The following is a 21,348-nucleotide window of genomic DNA, read 5'->3' on the forward strand; positions in this document are numbered from 1 at the left end:
TTAATAACTAATTATATATATATATATATACATATATATATATATATATATATGTATTACATATATATATATATATGTATTCAAAAATAATATATAATATATATATATATATATATTTTTTTTTTTTTTTTTTTGCAACAAGTACTAGAATTGTTTTTGAAACATCTTTGCTCTAACTCAAATTGTTGCGATATTCTCCCTCCTCTTCGGAAACTAAATGGCATACCATCAAACGGCTGTTGACGACAAGTGCAGTAAAAATATGGAACATATTTCTGTTAACAGCAGAAACAATTATGTCATAAAATTTGTTTTTCTGATTTGCGCATCGCTTTCCACATATACTAATTACAGGATGGAATAAAATGTTACATTTTAGTTTATAATACAAATTGGGAAATCTGCCACTGGACAATTTCGATCGAGTTAATTCAAAAGAATAAAAAATATACTCATATCAATAAATCCGAAATATGTGAAAAATATGTTTCGAATTAATAACTTATATTTTGTTTTTGAGACACAATTATTTTTGTTTTCTTATTGTTTACTTTGGTTCAAAAATTTATAATTACAATTTAATTTACTATAATTATTATATAGGTTAAATTATTAATTTTATTTCCATTGAAATCTTATTTTAATTAGAGTAATAATTTGTGTTCTATACTCAGTTTTTTTATTTTTAATATTTTTGGTTTGATTTTCTATACAACAACTAATGAAAAATCAGTCAGCTTTGAGTTCCAAAAAATAGAAAACAGTTTAGAAAAAAATTAAAACAAATATGTATTTTCTTGTTTCTTTTCAATTTTAATAATTATTTTTTCTTTCTTTCTTTCGTTTGTAAAACCAACACTTAATACTAAAAACAAAACAAATATTTGAATAAGAAAAAAAAAATAAAACTAATGAAAAAAATAATAAATTGCAACACATTATAAATAGAATTAATGAGAAAAAAATAAAAATGGAAATAATACAAAAAATTCAGTTTGAAATAAAATAAGTTTCATAATAAGATTAGAAGAAAAATGTATATATATATATGTTTGTGTTATGTTTCAGAATCTACTGTGCGATTGAAAGGACTTCAACAAATAATTTATTTATATATTAAAAAAATCATATAAGAAATAACAAATGCTTATGGAATACACTTTTTGACCTTTTAAAGGCCATAAGAATAGATACTTAAAATGTTCATATTTACAAATACAATTTTAAAGCATTTCAATATATTTTGAAACACATAATTAGAATTTTGCTAACAAATCATTTTGTGAATCTTAATAAAAGTCTTATCTATAGTTGAAGTCCCTAGTTTGGTGAATTACTATGTGTTTTTTTTTTTACTTTTCGGTTGATTTAAAATGTAAACTAGTTCTCTGAGAGTTTTTTTTTAAATCCACTACAAGTCTGTTAAATCAATGAAATATCAAAATTGAATGTTGAAGGGCTCTCATTAAGTTCTATAGTTATCTATTGTTAAGAAAGTGTATGAGAGCCAAGAACAATGGTGCGTGCAGTGACTGAAAAAAGTAACAAATTTCCTATTCCAAAACACTGACTTCTGTATGAGGTCTTGAATTGTGATATATTACTAATCTTTCCTAATATTCTGGGAAAGGTATAGGACAGTGATATCGGAGAAAATCTAAAGACTGTATTAGAGGAAATTCTCACTTTCTCAGAGTTTTACTTTATAAAATAATATTATGTATAATTCAATTCATGTTCGTGTGTATGTGTCCTTAAAATAAATGTAAAATTCAATGACGGGCGATAGCATGGACAGATTTTTGTTGATTGCTAAAAAAAATGTTTAAATAAAATATATAGTTATAACAGACATATATATAAAACTAGTTACTTTATAATATATATAAAAATATTAAAAATTACATTTAAAATGCTTATTAATTAAATTGTATATTAATTTTATAAATTAATAATAAATAATTCATACACGTACGTACTATATATAAATTATAATTCATTTAAAATAATTTATGCCAGGTGTGTTTTACTTTTGTATGTTTGTGTGTGTATGTGTGTGTATAATGGTGTTAACCTTACATATTTTGGTTTCTTGGTTGGTTAAGTGTATTTTTCCTAAGTGTTGCAGTTGTTGTTGTTGTTTTTGGTAGAGCTTAACAAATAGTTTTCATTTATTTCTATTTATATCTGAATATAATAATTATTATAGTAATAATTTTAAAAAAGCTAATACTAAAGTTATGTATTTTTCTGTTTGTTTTCTTTTTTTTGTAAATTATCTTAGAAATTGTTTATTTGTAGGTTTAAAATTTCTTGTGTGTTGCTTTTTACTATCTGACATTTATTTCTTTTTGGCCGCCTTTTTCTCTGCTTTACGTATAGCTTTCTCACGTTCACGTCTTTCTCTCTCTTGGTCTTTGCGCTCCTTTTCTATGCTGGCCTTGAGATCTTTGAGACGTCGTTTCAAACGATGTTTATCATCGCCAGTAACACCCAGCGTTTTTAAGTCTTTCGAATCCAATGATAACAAAGCACCACCTTCAACATTGTGCTCCTTGAAGGCTGGTATATAACGTTCCATCTCAATGCCTAAAAGCCAGTGGCCAACCTATTGGGGGAAAATAAAAAGAAGATAGTTAGTGATTACATTTTGAGAATATTTCAGTTCAAAGGACTAACTGAGCTCTATGTGTGTGTGTGCGTTTTTTTTTATAGATTTGTAAAGAATATTTTTTAGATAATTTTATGTTATAGTTCTTGATTTTTTGAAGACTGTCGGAGGTAAAATCGTGAATTTTTTTATGAATATATTTTTAATGACATGTCCAAGACATGTTTCGAGGGACTGTCAGAGCTTTGAACGTGTTTTAAGGAATATATTGGAAGATCTAAGTCTAGGTTTTTTAGAAATATATTTGAAGGGCTGTCAGCGAATACATTAGATCTTTAAGCATTGATTTGTAAGAATATATTATAAAGGACTTTAGCGCAGATCATCATTTTTTTATTTTAAAGGACTCTCAGAACCATAAACATGAATTGTTTAAGAATACATTTTAAAGGACTCTCTGAAATTTACGCATGCATTTTTTAAGTGTATATTTTGAAGAACTAACAGAACTCAAAGTCTGTGACAGAACTATAAAAGTGAACTTTTCAAGAATATATTTTTTGAAGGACTTTATGAATTTTAAACGTGATTTTTTAAGAATATATGTTGAAGAGCTGTCGGAAATCTGAGTTTAATTTTTATTGGAATATATAGGAGATATTTGAAAGATTATAATTTTGAAGTACTGTTAGATCTCTAAGCGTGGTTTATTTAAGAACACTGAGTGTGAATTTTAGGAAGACAGACGATTACTGAGGAAGAAATTTTCCTAGAAGATGGAAACAATTTCTAGGTCATTAAGGAAAACCAATTCGAAAAGTTCATCTGTTACGGACATAAATGGGAAAAACTCTTTAGGTATTGAAAAAGACTTCATTCAATGGAAAGAAATTTCATTCAACAACAACTCGTTTTCAAATGGGTAAAAAATTATCAGTCAAAAAGGCATGCAATTTCCTATAAGAAAAATAATCCTCAGTCATTGAAAAAAATCTTTTCTAGCAGAAAAAATCCTCAGAGAATGTCGTTGTCCAATAAATAAACAACTCAAAGCCATTGTGAAAGAATATTTCCAATTAGAAAAATCATTAGCCACAGTGAATGACTTGTTCCAATATGAAAAAATTCTGATATATTAAAGAAAATTTCCTCAGATATTAGTATTTTTGCAATAATCGCGTAATTGATTAAGTTCTACATACCTGTTCTTTGGTCCATTCATGTACTGGTCCCCCTTTATAATTATAAACAGCTGCCTTACGATCTGAAAAACTTGAACTTGAACCAGATAAATCCAAGCCACGACTAGGTGAATAACCGGGTGATGAACAGCCCGATGACATGCTGGTCGGCGATGGAGGACCATTACTGTGTGATGATGATGTTTGCTGTTGCCACGGTACTGTACCAGGCGGAGATAAAGATTGAGGAATAACTTGTTTAACTAAAGTTTATTTTTTAACAACGAGATAATGTTGTATTTAATATAATATATTTATAATAGTAAGAGGTTAGTATTAAGTTACCACCAGATCGTTTCAGTTTTTTGCAGGCAAAGGCATGTTATTTTGTAAATTTAAAAATAGATATTGGGAATAGAATAAGAAAAAAAGGAGAGAAACACACATATCAACCATTAATTATTATACATAATTATTATTTAGAAAGGTTACTTATTATATATGTATATGTATGTACTATATTTAACAATATTATACAATAACAAAAAAGTGATTGTTAACAACAACTATGTTTAAAGTTTATGGGGAAAACTCCGGAATGAATTTCCAATGGAATTCATTATGGAGTTATTTTCCCTTATTGTAATTGTAATATTTAATCAATCAAATGCAGGCATTAATTACTAAATAATTAGCTATTTAAATTTTATAATTTATAAATTACAACACACCAATAAAATGTAAAACTCAGCTAATTACATATATTATGCATCAATTTGTCTCTGATGTAGGGAATTGACAAAGGAAAACAAAAAGAAGATGAATGAAAATAATAAAAAACCAAAGCATGTTTTTTTATTTAATATGTTATTGCTTTTGATGAATGTGTATTTTGTGAGTGATGTTCCTAAATAAAACGAATGGTTATTGGTTAGTTCGGGATGGGAGAACTACTATATATGCAGGTTTGGTTTTTTAATTTTATTTTTAGTGCTAATTTATATGTTTGTTTTTTAACATTTTTGTTGCATTTTTTTTTTGAAGTGATTCTATATATAAGTGTATGAGACTGATTGCTTTTTATTTTTAATTTTGGTTTTTTTAATTTGTTTAGAAAAGTAACAGGGTGTGTCACCTTTTGGTTGAGCCTCATTTACAGCTTGTCGTATTTCATTTATTAGTGTTTTGCAATTAATAGCTGCCGCCGATTGACTTTTATTTATTTCGGTATAATCATCGCTGGAATGTCGTGATGAGCCATCGCCCAAACGTCTGGAATAATAAAGAGGGAAACAAATATACACTGATTAGTAATTATTATTTACATAATATAAAAAAATTAATAATAAATTTATTGCAGTTAAAAATAAGTTTTAAAAACAAGTAAAAACGTCTTTAAAATATGGGCAGGCCAAAATTTGTATATCCTTCACAATCAGATGGGCATTCAAAATATCTAAAATCAGTCGGAATCTATAAATGGTAAAACATGGATCCGGTAGGATTATTATCATCTCTGATAACAAAACCAAACGGCGGATTGAAAAATTACAAGTTGACCTTTAGCTTACCGAACACGGATGGATCTTTATATGGTGGTCATGTCGAAACAAGAACCTACATTGAAAATGTTGCTTCATATTGGATGTATGTAACAAATTTACCCACATTAACTATTTTGTGCACAAATGTCTATTACCATACAAGAATCCAAAATACTAAATTAAAGACCTTTGGTTGGGTCAGCCGATATTGATAATGTCTGATAAGAAGATTTGCTACACACTGAGAATCCAAAATATTAAAATTAAGCCGAAAATAATAAAAAAACTTGTCTCAAAATATCGAAAATTGGAGGTGCTGTTATATGGGGGCTAAACGTGATACTCATTAATAATCCAAAATAAAGCGGATAAGTAATGTGTCCCATTTTCCCATTTTCAATAGCAATTAATCTAGGTCTAGTAGGGATGTTTTCGAAAATTGACATAGAATTTCATTCTGATCAAGAATATATATACTTTATGGAGTTTCCGACATATATTTCAAGCTGTAGGGAATGGAATCACAATTTTAAAAAAACAACATCAACTTCTGGTGGATGGTATAACAAATATTATCCGTTTTTTTTTTTTTTTTTTTGGCTTTCAATAATCAGACACAATTAATTTATAATCTTTGGTATCTCTTTAGACTTCCCGAAGAGACTACATACACGGAATACTCTATAATACTAGTACCAAATCTTATATATATATATATATATATATAATTTCACTTACCTTTCTCTTTCCGACAATGCTTGATTTAGCTGTTCGGTAAACGATGACGGCGGCATTTTACCACCAATTATTGCTCCTGTGGGTCCAACACGTCGCCGACTCGGATACATCCAATTATCGGATGAATGCTCATTCTCGGAGAGTTTATCGTTTGAGCCTAAAATTGAATCATACGAACTATTGAGATCACGATTGCTAGTACCGAATGTTGTCATGCCACCACGATGAAAATCATTGGGGCTAGCTGTTGTGGTATTGTTGGTGTTTGTGGTTGTTATTATTGTTGTTGTGGTCGCCTCACCACCCGGCGAACCGAGCGAATTCTTAAAGAGACCCGGCAAACCGGTATGCGAAGCAGATGTCTTATGATCTTTATGAACTTGGGCATACAACTGATTGATTTGTTGTTCCCGCGAATTAGCCGAGGATGCGGATGATGTTGACGAGGTTGAATTGAGCAAGATGGCAGTGGTGGTACCAGCTATGACAGCAGCACTACCATTGCCATTGCTACCAACACCATTGCTAGCGACATTAATTGCATTGTTAAAATGATGCCCGTTACTGATGAGATTACTTTGGAGGTGGTGTTGGTGATGATGATGTATACCATTGGAAAGGTTTAGTTCATGATTGGACGCTGACGTGCTGGTAGTGTTGTTTGTGTGAGCGTGATGGACATGGTTAGTGTTATTAATGTTACCCATAAGACCGGCCGGCAAGGTTCCTTGGTTATGCAGGGCGGGATCATCTTCGGCATCTTCCAGGGCACAATCGGAACTACTGTTGCTCAGTGTACGCTTCGATAAATTATTGGTGCTGTTACCGGCGGCAATTGTTACAGCGGTTGTGGTATTCGATGCACTCGAACTTGTATTGGAATTATTACCAGATGGCAGTTGACGATTAGCTAAACCACCACGGGAAGCTTTATTGTTATATTTGCGAATTTCATATATGATTTGATTTGTATTGAAAAGTAATGATGATTTCGAGATATAGAGCAAAATAAGATAAGCGTAGCAGCCAGCAGCAGTAAAATAATATCATGTCGGGTTCGGTCGAATTATGAAGATTTGTTTGGGATTTTAGATTTGATGAGAATTTTTACATGACATGAGCATGGATGTTTTTTTTGTTTGTTTTTTGGTTTGATTTCGTTTCGATCGCATTAGCAAACATATACAAAACATAAATTACATCAGTTCAATGTACAGCACAGTATGGGACAGCAAACATACACACATACAAAAAACGAATATAGTGCGTTTGGTATGAAATATTTTCACACAAGTGATTGGATTTCATCACATTCAATTTAATTTGCGTTTTGTTTTTTTTTTTTTTGTATTATTATAATATGTTTTGGACGCACAGAAAACATATATTTATGGCAGCAAATGTTGGACGTTCAAACAGTACGAATTCGATAGAAAATTGTCGTTTTTTTAAATTAAAATTAATTCGAGTTTGTATTTGATTTATTTGTTTACATAAAAATAAAAGAAAATAAAAAACAAGAATGTTTCATTGTAATTTTGTAGACATCTAAAAGAGAACTAAATTTCGGGAAAAAAATATCTTTTATAACTCGAAGAAGTCATACTAATTGCACAGTGGTGTTACAGAATAAAATCATACTTGTAAAGTGATTTTGCCTTAAAATTTATTTAGAAAATGTATGAAATTAAATTATCATAGTTTGGATAGAAATTATCCCCACAATAGACATTTTCAATAATTAACTAAATTCAAGACGAATACATATGGAGCATTTCTTACACCCTTCACCACAAGGTGAGCATTTATAGTACCTGAAATTGGTCGGGACATTTATATGTAAAGTGGCTGACAGAAAATTTTGTATCCTTGGAGAAAATGAAATACTAAATTACAGTCAAATTTTGCTAAGAAATATAGAGGGGACATGTCAACCCGGAATGCCACATAACATTATCTTCTGCAAGTAGGTCGGTAACGTTATATAGAGACTTGACCAAACATCCCAGGAATGGTAGCATTATTATTAAAATTTTTTTTCTCATATTGATCTGGCTACAATTTGAAACATTTCACTAATTCATTCCTATATATTTTTTATTTTATTTTTCTTCATGTCAGTTTACGAGTATGATTTGTTTCTGTAGTACTTTGTGCTGTGCTTCATTCATTAAGAAAAAGAGGACAATTGATGGAATATTTTTTTTTGTTTGTATTGTGTTAAGTTTACGAAAGTAGAGTGAAGAGATCTAAAGGAGGATTATTAGAAAGCGATCGTGGTGCTCTAAAAACAATTAATTTAATGTTCAGTTATTATTTTCTTTGAAACAGATGTGTGGCTGTGTTATGGAAAGAAACGTGAGGGAAAGTATATGGGTGCATTACGAAAACTGTTCAATTGGAAAAAGAGCGGTAATTTTTTGGTATTAAAATATATTATTAATTTTAAATTTGGGGATCCCCAACATTCTGCATTTAAAATTTCAAGAATTTTCAACCGGCTGGCAGGAAATAGACATACATGATTTTGAAGACTTATAAAGAAATTCATGTCCTTATTATACCTTTAAGGTATTTACATATGTAAATTGATTTTAAATTATGTTCCGCTCTTTTCTGAGATTGAACAATTTTTGAAGATAGAGAGAGAAAAAATACAATTTTATAGGAAAATGCAAAGCATAGGTAGACGAATAATTTAAAGAAGGATTGTAACTAATTTTCTTTTCGGTTGAGGGAAACAAAATTTTAAAACAAACTCTTTTTCAACACACTGAACTGAACTTACCCAAATCACTTTTTGTTTTATTGGCTGAATTATCTAAGAGTTCGTGTTGTGGAACAGCAGCATCTAATTCATCTTTCACGGGATTTTTACGCTCTACTGTGGCAGTCTTAACACCATCACCGTCGGGTGATAAATCTGATATTTCTGTATCAGATAATTCGGTTTCAAGTTTTTGGAATAATGGCTTCGGAGGTGTTTTACGCATCATTTGTGGTGTCAACTTCAGTGTGGCACTGTCATATGGTAATCCGACAGGGAAACCGGCCTTACGCTGAGTTTCCTGCAGCTCATGTTCCAAATTTATGACACGATCTTTTAGCTTCTTAACCAAAGCATTATATTCGGTATCCTTTTCTTGCAATAATTGTTGATAGAATTCCTCACGATGGCACATATCTATTTCACGTTGTTGATATTCACGTACAAGCCGTTTGGCTTTGTTGTACTTTTTATCCAAGGCCATATACTGGGCCTGGGATTGTTGTAACATATTTTGTAAATTGGAAGCCTCTTTTTTAATGTTGACCAGTTCACGTTCGCTCTGGCGTAAACGTTCACTAAGCAGTTCATTTTCATTGCCGGTTGTCTCGAGTTTTACAAGCTGCAATATGTGAAATAAACGTGGTTAATTTGTGTACTCCTCAAGTGTGTTGAGTGTATATGGAAAAATGTAAAACAAAAATGTGAAAACTCATAAATAAATATAGATATAGAATTAGAAATAGCGAACATAATTAAACACCCACCTTTCTTTTTAGGTTTTCAATTATGTCCTCTTTTAGAAGGCAACTCATTTCACTCTAAAACAAATAAAAAAACAAGGCAAAATTAAACAAAAATGGAAAATAAACAAATAATTCGAAAAAGTGATTTGCGATTAGAATAATTCAACTAAATCATAAAATAAACTACACTGATTGGCGAAACCCTAAATGAATAGGACAATATTTCGATTATTTTAGAGGTCTTCCAGAGGCTATGTAGTACATATTTTAGAATACTTTCTGATTAACATATTTCATATTCCAACTTTAGGGTTTTTGTTACAGAAAGATCATTAAAATTATAGAAGATGTCCAAAACTTCTACTATATTTTAAAGGGATAAATCTTCTTAAGTGGAAACTCTTTTATTTATAAAAGTTCTATGTTAGGACATTTGAAAACATTTTCAAAAACAGGAATTTTGTGTAGTTCTTGTAATGATAGAACACATTGGAAGGGCGTTATAACGATTATATAGTCATAAGTTGTGTTTTGAATATGCGGAACATAACATAAGATGAAAAGAGAAAATATCATATACGAATTCTTCTTAATGGTCTACAATTGCATTGATTGCAGACATAATGCATCGCATTTATGAAATATTGTTCAATAATCTGCGGAAAGAATTCTACAGGGCATCAATACATGGAAAAGTTCCTACATGTCTTCTATAAATGGAAAAGATCCATTTTAGTTTTTTAATATTTTATATGGATTGACCACCTTCCATAGGTTAAATCCTGCCTACCGAACAATAAACTTATCTTCATTTCGCTGATCAGTGCACTTCAAACAAAAGAAAAAATAATATATAAATCAAAAACACTAGGAAAAATATATATATAAAGTGCTGAATGGAAATGCAAGTTTAGACAAGACTTCCTCGTTTAGTTTTGTATTTATTTTTTATTAATTACCGCTTTATGCTGGGTAAAGCAAGTGTCCAATTCCAAATATATTGTTATGCCACAAAATAAATATAAGAGATAATTTGAAAATTACTTATTTAGAACAAGCCGTTTGTCAAAAAATAAATTTCAACTTACCTCCTGTAGCAGTCTCTTCAGAGACTCTACCTCCTGGGAGTGTGTGGCCTCAACCTCCATTGGATGTTCAACTTGAACGGGACTGGTGGGTCCCTCACAAACACTAGAATTGGCTGAGACGGGTTGGGTAGAATCTTCTGAATAGTCTAGAGTACGGCGCAGGTACTCTTCTTGTTGTCTAAAAATGTATATTGAATAATTAAAAATTGTCATTTGCATTTCTTTGCTTCGTTGCATACCTCTTAAGACGTTCTTCTTTTTCTTTGTCGGCCTGCAAGCTCAGACGTATCAACTGAGCAACTTCACTATTTTCCGGATCTCTTTCACGTCCTATTTGAAATTTGACTAGTCCCGAGGTATTGCGTAATACGGATGCAGCATATGCCTGTGTTACGCCCACTAAACTTTTACCATCGACTTCGATGATTTGATCATTGACCTGAGCAAATTTTTAAGTTTTAATTGAAGTTTGTCCACATCTTAAAACTTGAAAATTTCAACTCACCTGTATGCGACCGTCGCGTGCTGCAGCACCATTATCTGTTATGGTTTTGACGAAAATACCTAATTTTTCTAGACCGGCATCGGCACCAACGCCCATGCCAATAATACTAAGTCCCAAACCTTCAGGACCCTTCATAAGTTCAACGGGGAAAACGTGCATTTTCTCAACACGTTTCTCCAGTTCATATTCAGCTGAGGCAGCCACCGGATCAACATCTTCGTTGCGACGATCATAATCACTGACAGAGAATGTGGAAAATACTTGTATCGGTCCTAGGCTAAAGCGGACTTTGGGATTTTTCTTAACCGGTATTGGTGGATATGAAAGTTCATCGTCATCGAAGTCTAAGAGACCTAGGGAATAAATGGGGGAAAAGTTAACCATACATTGCAATGGCAAATCTATAAAAGTTTATTTTTTCCTCTTACCAGGTACTTCCATCCAAAAATTGCCATCCTCAAAGTAATGCACACCCGATTCCACATAGACCTCTTTGCTACGCACTGGCGGATATTCCGGTATGTAATACTGCGACTCATCTAATTCCGTGGCAGTTACACTGGTAATGGTGGTATTCAGCGATTGTGGTTCATTAAGCGAATATGTGGAATTGTGTTTACTCGATATGATGCTATCATCAATGGTGGTTGTCTGATTGTTGAATGTGGCATCCGATTGGGTGGATTCAACAGAGACAATCGATTCATGCAGTGACTCAGCTGTTGACTGGCAATGTGAATTGGTTGTGCTGTTGACAGTGGAATCCTGTATGAATGTTCGATTTAATAACGATGTTTCCTGATCTTGACTTTCAAAGGATTGTTGATGCTGCCGTTGTTGTTGCTGTTGTTGTAGGTCTTCTTGTTGCTGTGTATCTCTTTGGTTTGATGCTATGTATATTGTGGTACTATCATTGGTCTCATCATAGGTGGTTTCAACCTTGGATGCTGTAGTAACTACAACCGCTGTGTCATTGTTGTCGAATAAATTGGCGGAAGAGTTAGTTGATGTGTTACCAACCTCTACTCCTGGTGGTGATGTTAACGATTCCACAGAATGTTGTTTACCACTGTGATGACTTTGTGTTGATGATATTAACAAATTCTCTAAACTACGTTTGGGAGCCTCTAAAACATCACGCAACCATTCCGGTTCATCATCGTCATGCGGTCTGTTATTTTGGTGGTGGTTATGCTGAAGATTGCTGTTACTGGTTGAATGCGTCGACGACGACGAGGAGGAGGAAGTGATGTTTGACTGTTTTGTTGTTATTGTTCGTGTAGTCACTACCAGTTCCTGTTTATCTTCAGTGCTCGAAGACGATGATGATGTTGTTGCTGATGCTGCTGCTGTTGTTGTAAATGTTGAATTTATGCATACCGATGTGGCGCCAATGCCCACAATATCCACATCCTCAATATCGTCATCATCGTCAGCGTATTTGTCGACGTCTCCCACACGATGTGCTACATCTGAACTAATATGTTTATTGACTACGCTATGATGATATTGTTGTTGTTGCTGCTGCTGCTGTTCAATTGTGACATTCTCAACAATATATGATTCCTGTTGCACCAGTTCCTCCTGTTCTATTTCATTGTCTTCCCTTTCAAGGGTATATTCATCCTCATCAGCTGAATTTTCACTATTCTCAATGTCGTCTTCCTCGCCTTGTTCTTGTTCCTCTTGTTCGTTGTCGTCGTGAAGGCTGCTACTACCAACAATCGTTTCAGCCGGAGGCGAGGGTGTTTGTGGTTTGACCTCTTCTATGAGATTTTTAATGTGTGTCGGTGATGTGGCTGTGGCCACTACAGCTGCAACAGCAACACCAACTGTGGGCGCTGCTGATAGGATCTGTTCAACTTCCTTGGCCTGTTCATCGGATAGTAGAGACTGTTGTCTGTAAGGAGAGTGACGAAAGAGTCGGTATTAAAGAGCTAAGATAATTATAAATTACAAACATTGTTTATGGGAAATAGGAAGTAAAGTATTTTGTAAATGGCCGAGGAGATTTAATTTATTTCAGAGATTTTAATTTTATTTTGTACAACTATAATCTTGGAATTTATAAAGACCAATTGGTCTACATAGAGGGCAAAATGTCTTTGTAAAGACCAATTAGCAATCAATAGGATTAATAAAGAATAATTGGTCTATGTGGACACCCAGAGGCCAGAGACCAGAGATTTTTATAAACACCAATTGGTCTGTGTGGAGGCCAGACATATTTATATACATATAGAGTCTAAAGGTCTTTGTAAAGACCAATTTGTCTAAATGGAGACCAACGGTCTTTGTAAAAACCAATTGGTCTAAATGGAAACCAACGGTCTTTATAAAAACCAATTGGCCTTAATGGAGGCCAACCGTCTTTATAAATACCAATTGGCCCAAAAGAAGACCAACGGTCTTTATAAAGACTAATTGGTCTATAAAGAAACCAAAAGTCTTTGCAACGACAAATTAGTCTATAAGGAGAGAAAGGCCTCTATGAAGGAATCAATATAAATCTCGAAGAAATATCCCATTTTGACAATCGTAATCTATATTTTTCAATATTTTGTTATAATTAATAATATAAAAAATAATAAATATATAATAATAATATAACACGCCAACATAAATTAAAACAAAAATATGTAAAAATACAAAATTAAAAAAAAAAAAAACAAACCTTATTTTGCTCTCCAAAATTCTACATAATAAAATAAAGGATTCGACATAACATGCAGCCAAATATAAAAGTTGCAGTTGCAGGTACAGTAGTACAGTATAACACAATAGCATTAGATATGGTAGTGATGATGATAAAGGTGAACAACAACGACAGCGGGGTATACATGTGATATGCAGGACACGAACCATACAAATGGAAATTATGTGATTTCAAAACGAACAATTTCGGCAGACCAAATATGCATAATTAAAAAAAGTATAAAAAAGAAAAAGAAAAACAGAATATATGAAACTACACAAGGAAAAAATAATACAAATAAATAGATATGTAATAGGAATAAAAAAAATATATACGTAACAAATTCAAATTTCAAAAAAAAAAAAAAAAAACACAAACAAATAACAAATGTTTCTACCATAAATATAAAAAAAAAATAATATAAAACAAATAAAACAAAATTAAAAATAAATTCCACAAATTATCCAATTAGTTTTGAACCTATTAATAATATATGCCATTTTGAGTAAATAAATATGTATTCAGAATGTGTGTATGTTCATGTCATTAATTATATACACTGACAATATATACAACATAAATATTGCAGCAGTTCTCAGAAAACAGAAGTATAAAATAATATATTGTATTTGCTTTTGCACGAAGCCAGGCATCAGGAAAGCATAGGAAAAAAACAATAAAGAATTTTGTATGATGATAGGTCACAAGCTTACACATCGATGCTTGAGCGTGAGTTTTTGGTCAAAAACCATGCTATGCCTCACACCACACCGCATCAGAATTTCTTCCAATATAGGAAAATCAGTGAGAGATAAAAAGGCCAGGATAGTTATTAATGCATAAATAAATACTTTCAAGAAATGAAAATTGTTGTTATTTTATGATTAGAAATCGTGTTTTCCTATTGCTGCTAGATTTTTATATTAAAATATATGTATATACTCTGTATAGGTGAGAGAGATATTGTATCAAAGTCCCATTTTTATGCGATTTTTGTGCAACATGCTTGCATTAGGCAATCAATGTATGACATTGTCAACTTTTATAGCCCGAAACAACAATTGTAATGTTAATAAACTTGAACTGAACTCTTTCCATTTACATATATATTGAACAGGGTTACGCTGAAAGCCAAATGTGTCCTTAATGTGTCGTCCACATTGTTGCCATTTGACATTTGGAGGCTATCAAATTTCTCATTCAAAATGATAAACTACAATTATCTCAGAAATGTAACTGCTTTCAATTTGCATAATTTTAAGGTGTATGCTATAGTTGTTGTGTTTGAAATCAACAATTTTATTGACAATAATCTATTGGGTTGTTCGGAAAGTAGTTGCATTTTTTTATACCCTCCACCATGTAATCACGCTATCTTTTGACGGAATTAAGATAGGGCGCTGAAATTTTGCATAGGTTTGTATTTTGTTTGCAAAATAAGATGGGATATATTGGTCCACGTTTAAGTATAGATCCCATATAACAGTACCCCCCAATTTTCGGTATTTTGGGGTTCTTGAGCGCGTTTTTCAACCGAACACTAAAATTTGGTACATTGGGTTCTTATTGGGTAGTAAATGTATCCACAAAAAATTATAAATATAGGTCCACTTTTTCTTGTAGCCCCCTATATAACGGTACCTCCTAATTTTCAGTATTTTGGGGAATTTTTATTTTTACACCGAATTGGCTGTAAATTAGTATTTTGAGTTCTTACTAGGCACAAAATCTCTCCACAAAAAATTATAAATATAGGTAAATTTTTTCGGATATCCCCCCTATATGGTTACCCCCCAATTTTCGGTATTTTGGGGTTCTTGAGCGGGCATTTCGACCGAATTCGCAGAAATTTGGTACATTGGGTTCTTATTGGGTACCAAATATCTCTATTAAAAATTATAAATATCGGTCCACTTTTTCATTTCAAATACCTGGCAGTATACCTATGGTGGAGGGTAACCCAATTTCGGCCTGACCGAAATTAATGCTTTTTCACTTTTTTTTATTTATTTATTTTTTTTTTTTTTTTTTGTGGAACATGGAAGACTGTTTTCGAATAATATATATATATATATATATTAATCTCTCAACAATCTCTAGTGTGGTTATTCGCCGATTTGCATTAATATCGAATCTTTGTCAGCTTCGACCGGTCTTCCACACCGTGGTGCATCTTCGACATCAACATTGCCGGATCGAAATTTTGCAAACCAGTTCTGGTACTGGCGTATTGTTAACACGCCTTCTCCATACACATCCGTTAATTTGTTTCTCGCTTAGAGAGCATTTTTACCCTTTCTGAAGTAAAAAAGTAAAATATGACGAATATGCCGCTTATTGCTTTCCATATTTAAAAGGGCACCAACCAAAATCTACTGCGTAGAATTAATGGAACTATTTCGCACACAAGCCTTGCGATATCAGCTCTCAAGACATATAATGGTTATGCTGCTTAAGTGTGAAGTTGGTTTCGAAAGAACGTAATTAAGTCCTCTGACGGAAAAAACGAAATTACTTTTTGAAAAATCCAATAGTAAGCGATAAATACGTTTTCTGTATTATAGAGGGAATACGATTTGTAAGAGATAACGACCAAAGTAGTAGATATTTTTTATTTAACTGTAAGGTAAATGCTATTAAAAAAATGTTCATAGCGTAGATTTTATATATCCTTCACCACTCTGTGGTACAGGGTATTATGTCTTTGTGCATATGTTTGTAACAGGCAAAAGGAAACGAGATAGACACATGGTTCATTTTGAGAATATGCATAGAATCACTTTCTAGGTCGATTTATGCATGTCCGTCCGTCTGTCCATGTTAAATTGTAAACAAAATACAGGTCGCATTTATAATCCGAATTGGATGAAATTTGGCATATGTCACTTATTTGGCCCCAGGACGAACCCTATTGAAATTGGGAAAAATCGGTTCAGATTTAGATATAGTTTCCATATATATTATCGTCCGATTTAATGTAAACGGTCCCTATATATCTTTGCACGAAATTTGGTACAGCGTAATGAATTAGGTCTAGAATGATGTGTGTCAAGTTTCCTGAAAATCGGTTCAGATTTGGATATAGCTCCCATATATATTTTCGTCAGATTTAAGGTAAATGGTATACCAAAGTCCCTATATATCTTTCGATTTGCACGAAATTTGGCACAGCGTAATGAATTAGGTCTAGAAAGATGTGTGTCAAGTTTCCTGAAAATCGGTTCAGATTTGGATATAGCTCCCATATATATTTTCGTCCGATTTAAGGTAAATGGTGTACCAAAGTCCCTATATATCTTTCGATTTGCACGAAATTTGGTACAGCGTAATGAATTAGGTCTAGAATGATGCGTGTCAAGTTTCCTGAACATCGGTTCAGATTTGGATATAGCTGCCATATATATTTTCGTTCGATTTAAGGTAAATGGTGTACCAAAGTCCCTATATATCTTTCAATTTGCACGAAATTTGGCATAGCGTACTGAATAAAGTCTAGAATGATGTGTGTTAAGTAGCATGGAGAAAGTTTTGTTGAAATCGCTTCAAATTTGGATAGAGCTGCCATATATATTTTCTACGGATATTAAGTAAATGATGCACCAAGAACTCGAAATGTGGCTGATATGCACAAAATATACTGAAATTAGTATAACCTAATCTGTGACAAGTTTCCATGAAAGCGGTTTATATTTCGATATAGCTTTTATATATATTTTTGTCCGATTTTAAGTAAATGGTGCACCAATCAGATATTTATCCACATAATCAACGGGTGTCCGATTGATATTTACTTTAAATTGATTTTCATAATTTTGTCCCATTTTAAAAAGCAACTCTATATCTGTAGAAAAGAAAAATTTAGTATAGGTTGCAGAATGACATGTTTATGGATTTAATTTCATTCTACTCGTCCTTTAAAAATTAGGCGTCTGTTAGAATTCATCTATTGAATATACCCAAAGTGGTGAAGGGTATCATATAGTCGGCACCGTCCGACTTTACTACTTTCCTTACTGGTTCAAATATATATTTTTGGAAAAAAGTATTTTTTTTCGTATAATCAGACAATATCAAAATATTGGCCTGGCTCGGAATATAGGGTATCATATGGCTGGCGCAGTCCGGCTGTACTACTCCGCAGACTGTGACACAAACATTGTTTTCTAAAGAATATACCAATTATTATCACAGTCATCATAGAAAAATTGTTCATCTTTGCTTACTTTTTTAAGGAAATTACAAGACATAAACAACAACTTAAAGTTCTCCAAGTAAGTATGTAAGTAAAACAATATTAATTAACACTTTTAAAATTGAACAAACAGAAAAACAATGTACCGGAAATTAAATACAGAAAACACAAAAAATGAAAATATGGTTATTTCAAAAAATTGAATTCACAAAGTTTTAATGAATATCGAAAGAGAAAATGATAATATGAAAAAATCATAACAAAAACTATTACTTTTTGCGGTTACTGTTCATGTTTTTATTCGACCAGATTGTGAAAATGTGCGAAAAGAGGAATAAAATATTAAAAAAAAACCAGAAGACAAATAAGTAAGAGAATGGATTTAAGTTCTAATTCTGTGAAAAATTTTGGGACAGTTGTCCCATATTTTCGCCTCTAATAATATTAAAAAATATTTTAATGTGAATATTTATACATCAAGATATTTGAAATTAATTTAAAGTCTAGATCCATTTCCCATGTAAATGTTTGTGCTGTATGGAACATAAATATGATCTGTAGAGCGATTATAAAAAGAAAACAAACAGAAATAAGGATGTTGACCCATTTGATCCCATAAATATAAACCGATCATCACTGAAAACTATTTTCTTGTTTTGTGGTATTTAAAATTCAGAAAACACTATACCGCCCTAACACATTATGTATACGCACACCCAAAGGTTCATAGCAAGATTTTTTTTATATTTTTTATTTTCCTTTTATTTCTATTAAAATTGCATTTATACAAAGTACCACAAAGATGGTTTTGTGAGTTCATAATAAAACGAAAAGCAAAACCGTAGACATCCTAAAACAACACAACCCCACCTGAAATAGCAACTACAACAAATCACAATAAAAACTTAATATGTTCTTCTAAAGCCACATGCAAAGTCATGCAGCTACCCACATTAAGGATGGAGGAGTTTTTGAAAAGAAAAAGATTCGTAAACAATAAAAAAATGAAAATAATATTTTGTCGGAAAATTGTGATCCGTCGTTTATGATGTATGTTTCAAATAGATGGAATGCAATGTTCTTGCTCAGAAAAAGGACAATTGAAATGGAGTATTACCATTATTTTTTATTTACACACAAACTATAGGTTTTCATTATAATATATTGCAATTTAAGAAAGTGTATGAGTTTCTGTTCTTTTTTTGAAATCATATCTGAAAACAGAACTTTTTAACTTAACTCTTTATGGCCAATTGTGCTCTAAATAAATGTAATACAGGAAAGGGAGGGAGAGAGAGACAAAAACTCCTTCAAATTCGCAACACAAATTCGTAATTAATTAAAAAAAGCTCTCACACATTCATTCATAAACACGCGCCTATATGTATAAATTAAACTTTTTCCATTTCCACTTCACGTCAACTGCGTTTTCATTGAAAATATCCCAGTGCATGCGCGAGTTCACATATTTCACGAATAAGAGAATAAAGAACAATTTAATGAATTATGGGCACAAAGAATAAAAAAAAAACAAAACCAACAACAAAATGGAATATAAAATATTTTAACTAAAGAAAATTATAACTACAAATGAAGAACCTTTTAGAACATTTAAAAGCCTTAAGTCTGGTTTTATACTTATGCAACTTTTTTAAGCAATTCTGCTGCTGCTGCGCTCTACGATTTTCTTTTGAATTTCTTCCCCTTTGTCACTTTTTATACCTCTCACTTTTAAGAACTCAACAGAGTTGCATAAGTATAAACCCAGACTAAATAAAAATAGTTTTATACCCTTCACCACACTGTGGTACAGGGTATTGTCTTTGTGCATATGTTTGTAACAGGCAAAAATAATCGAGATAGACCCATGGCTCCTTTTGAGAATATCTGAATCGATTTATGCATGTCCGTCCGTCTGTCCATGTTAAATTGTAAACAAAGTACAGGTCGCATAGCTCCCATATATATTTTCATCCGATTTTAGGTAAATGGTGTACCAAAGTCCCTATATATCTTTCGATTTCCACGAAATTTGGCATAGCGTACTGAATTAAGTTTAGAATGATGTGTGTGTTACAAAGTGCGCTCTACGATTTTCTTTTGAAAATACGGAACTCAACAGAGTTGCATAAGTATAGATAAAAATAGCTCCACATATATATCTTCGCTCCCATATATATCTTCGTTCGATTTTAGGTAAATGGTGCAGCAAAGTCCATATATATCTTTCGATTTGCACGAAATTTGGCATAGCGTACTGAATTAAGTTTCGTGAAAATCGGTTCAGATTTAGATATAGCTCCCATATATAGTTTCGCCCGATTTTAGGTAAATAGTCCACTAAATTCCCTATATATCTTTCGATTTACACGAAAATTGGCACAGAGTAATGAATAAGGTGTACAATGATGCGTGTTAAGTTTCGTGAAAATCGGTTCAGATTTAGATATAACTCCAATATATAGCTTCGTCCGATTTAAGTTAAATTGTGTACCAATGTCCCTATATATCTTTCGATTTGCACGAAATTTGGCATAGCGTACTGAATTAAGTATAGAATGATGTGTGCAAATACCCAAAGTAGTGAAGGGTATCATATAGTCGGCCCAGTCCGACTTTACAACTCCTTACTGGTTTAACAATATTTACTCTATATTTTGGATAATTCGAAATTTTCTAATTATTTGGGATTTTTAAGAACTACAAACTCCATTATTGTGTATTTTAAACTATAAGGGGGGTACAAATTTATGCATGTATATAAGAAAATGATAAAGGCAATAAATTATTTAAACCTTAAATAATCTATACTAATAAAAAGAGTAAAGTGATTGACTGACTGATTAACGATTCCGAGGCTAGAATCTTGAAATTTTGGTCAAAATGTGACATTTGTATCACAGCTAGAACTCTGAAATATGGGTTGGTAGTCGTTGATGGAGTGTAGTATAGATGTACCAAAGGGTTTTTGGAAATTCGAGCTATAACTATCCGAAAAGTACGAAAATGTACTAAATTTGGTACAATTTCGGATAGCGCTAAAAACTTGAAATTTGAAGCGTGAATTAAGGTTGAGAAGTAGGTTCCATTTAAGGAGATGGTTTTGAAAGCGTGTACTCATGTGTACGAAAAGTACTATATGGTACTATATTTGGTGCAAATTTATTTTGGAGGTACAAATCGAGCTGGAATTCTGAAATTAACATTATCGTCGGAGTGTAGGAATGGGATATGTACGTAATTGGTACAATTTGGATTTGGATGAACCGATAGAGCGGAAA

At 32.1% G+C, this 21,348-nt stretch overlaps 1 protein-coding gene across 1 annotated transcript in view; it reads right to left on the bottom strand.

The window, feature by feature from the left end:
- Positions 1-2,331: 2,331 nt before the first annotated feature.
- LOC133330573 (uncharacterized) overlaps positions 2,332-21,348 on the bottom strand; it is an 84,950-nt gene continuing 65,933 nt past the window's right edge. Inside the window, exons 3-15 of the mRNA XM_061539011.1 lie at positions 12,707-13,080; positions 12,508-12,631; positions 12,251-12,402; positions 11,609-12,202; positions 11,181-11,533; positions 10,915-11,114; positions 10,676-10,853; positions 9,609-9,662; positions 8,863-9,463; positions 6,075-7,002; positions 4,928-5,064; positions 3,814-4,055; positions 2,332-2,608 (exon numbers count right to left, since the gene is read on the bottom strand). Of these exons, the coding sequence (XP_061394995.1) occupies positions 2,342-2,608; positions 3,814-4,055; positions 4,928-5,064; positions 6,075-7,002; positions 8,863-9,463; positions 9,609-9,662; positions 10,676-10,853; positions 10,915-11,114; positions 11,181-11,533; positions 11,609-12,202; positions 12,251-12,402; positions 12,508-12,631; positions 12,707-13,080 (4,204 nt within the window). The 3' untranslated portion in view covers positions 2,332-2,341. The remainder of the gene's footprint in view (positions 2,609-3,813; positions 4,056-4,927; positions 5,065-6,074; positions 7,003-8,862; positions 9,464-9,608; positions 9,663-10,675; positions 10,854-10,914; positions 11,115-11,180; positions 11,534-11,608; positions 12,203-12,250; positions 12,403-12,507; positions 12,632-12,706; positions 13,081-21,348) is intronic.

Source organism: Musca vetustissima, unplaced genomic scaffold (genome assembly GCF_032173495.1).
Source record: "Musca vetustissima isolate MV318-11 ecotype Yass unplaced genomic scaffold, APGP_CSIRO_Mvet_v1 utg23084, whole genome shotgun sequence".
NCBI classification, from domain to species: domain Eukaryota; kingdom Metazoa; phylum Arthropoda; class Insecta; order Diptera; family Muscidae; genus Musca; species Musca vetustissima.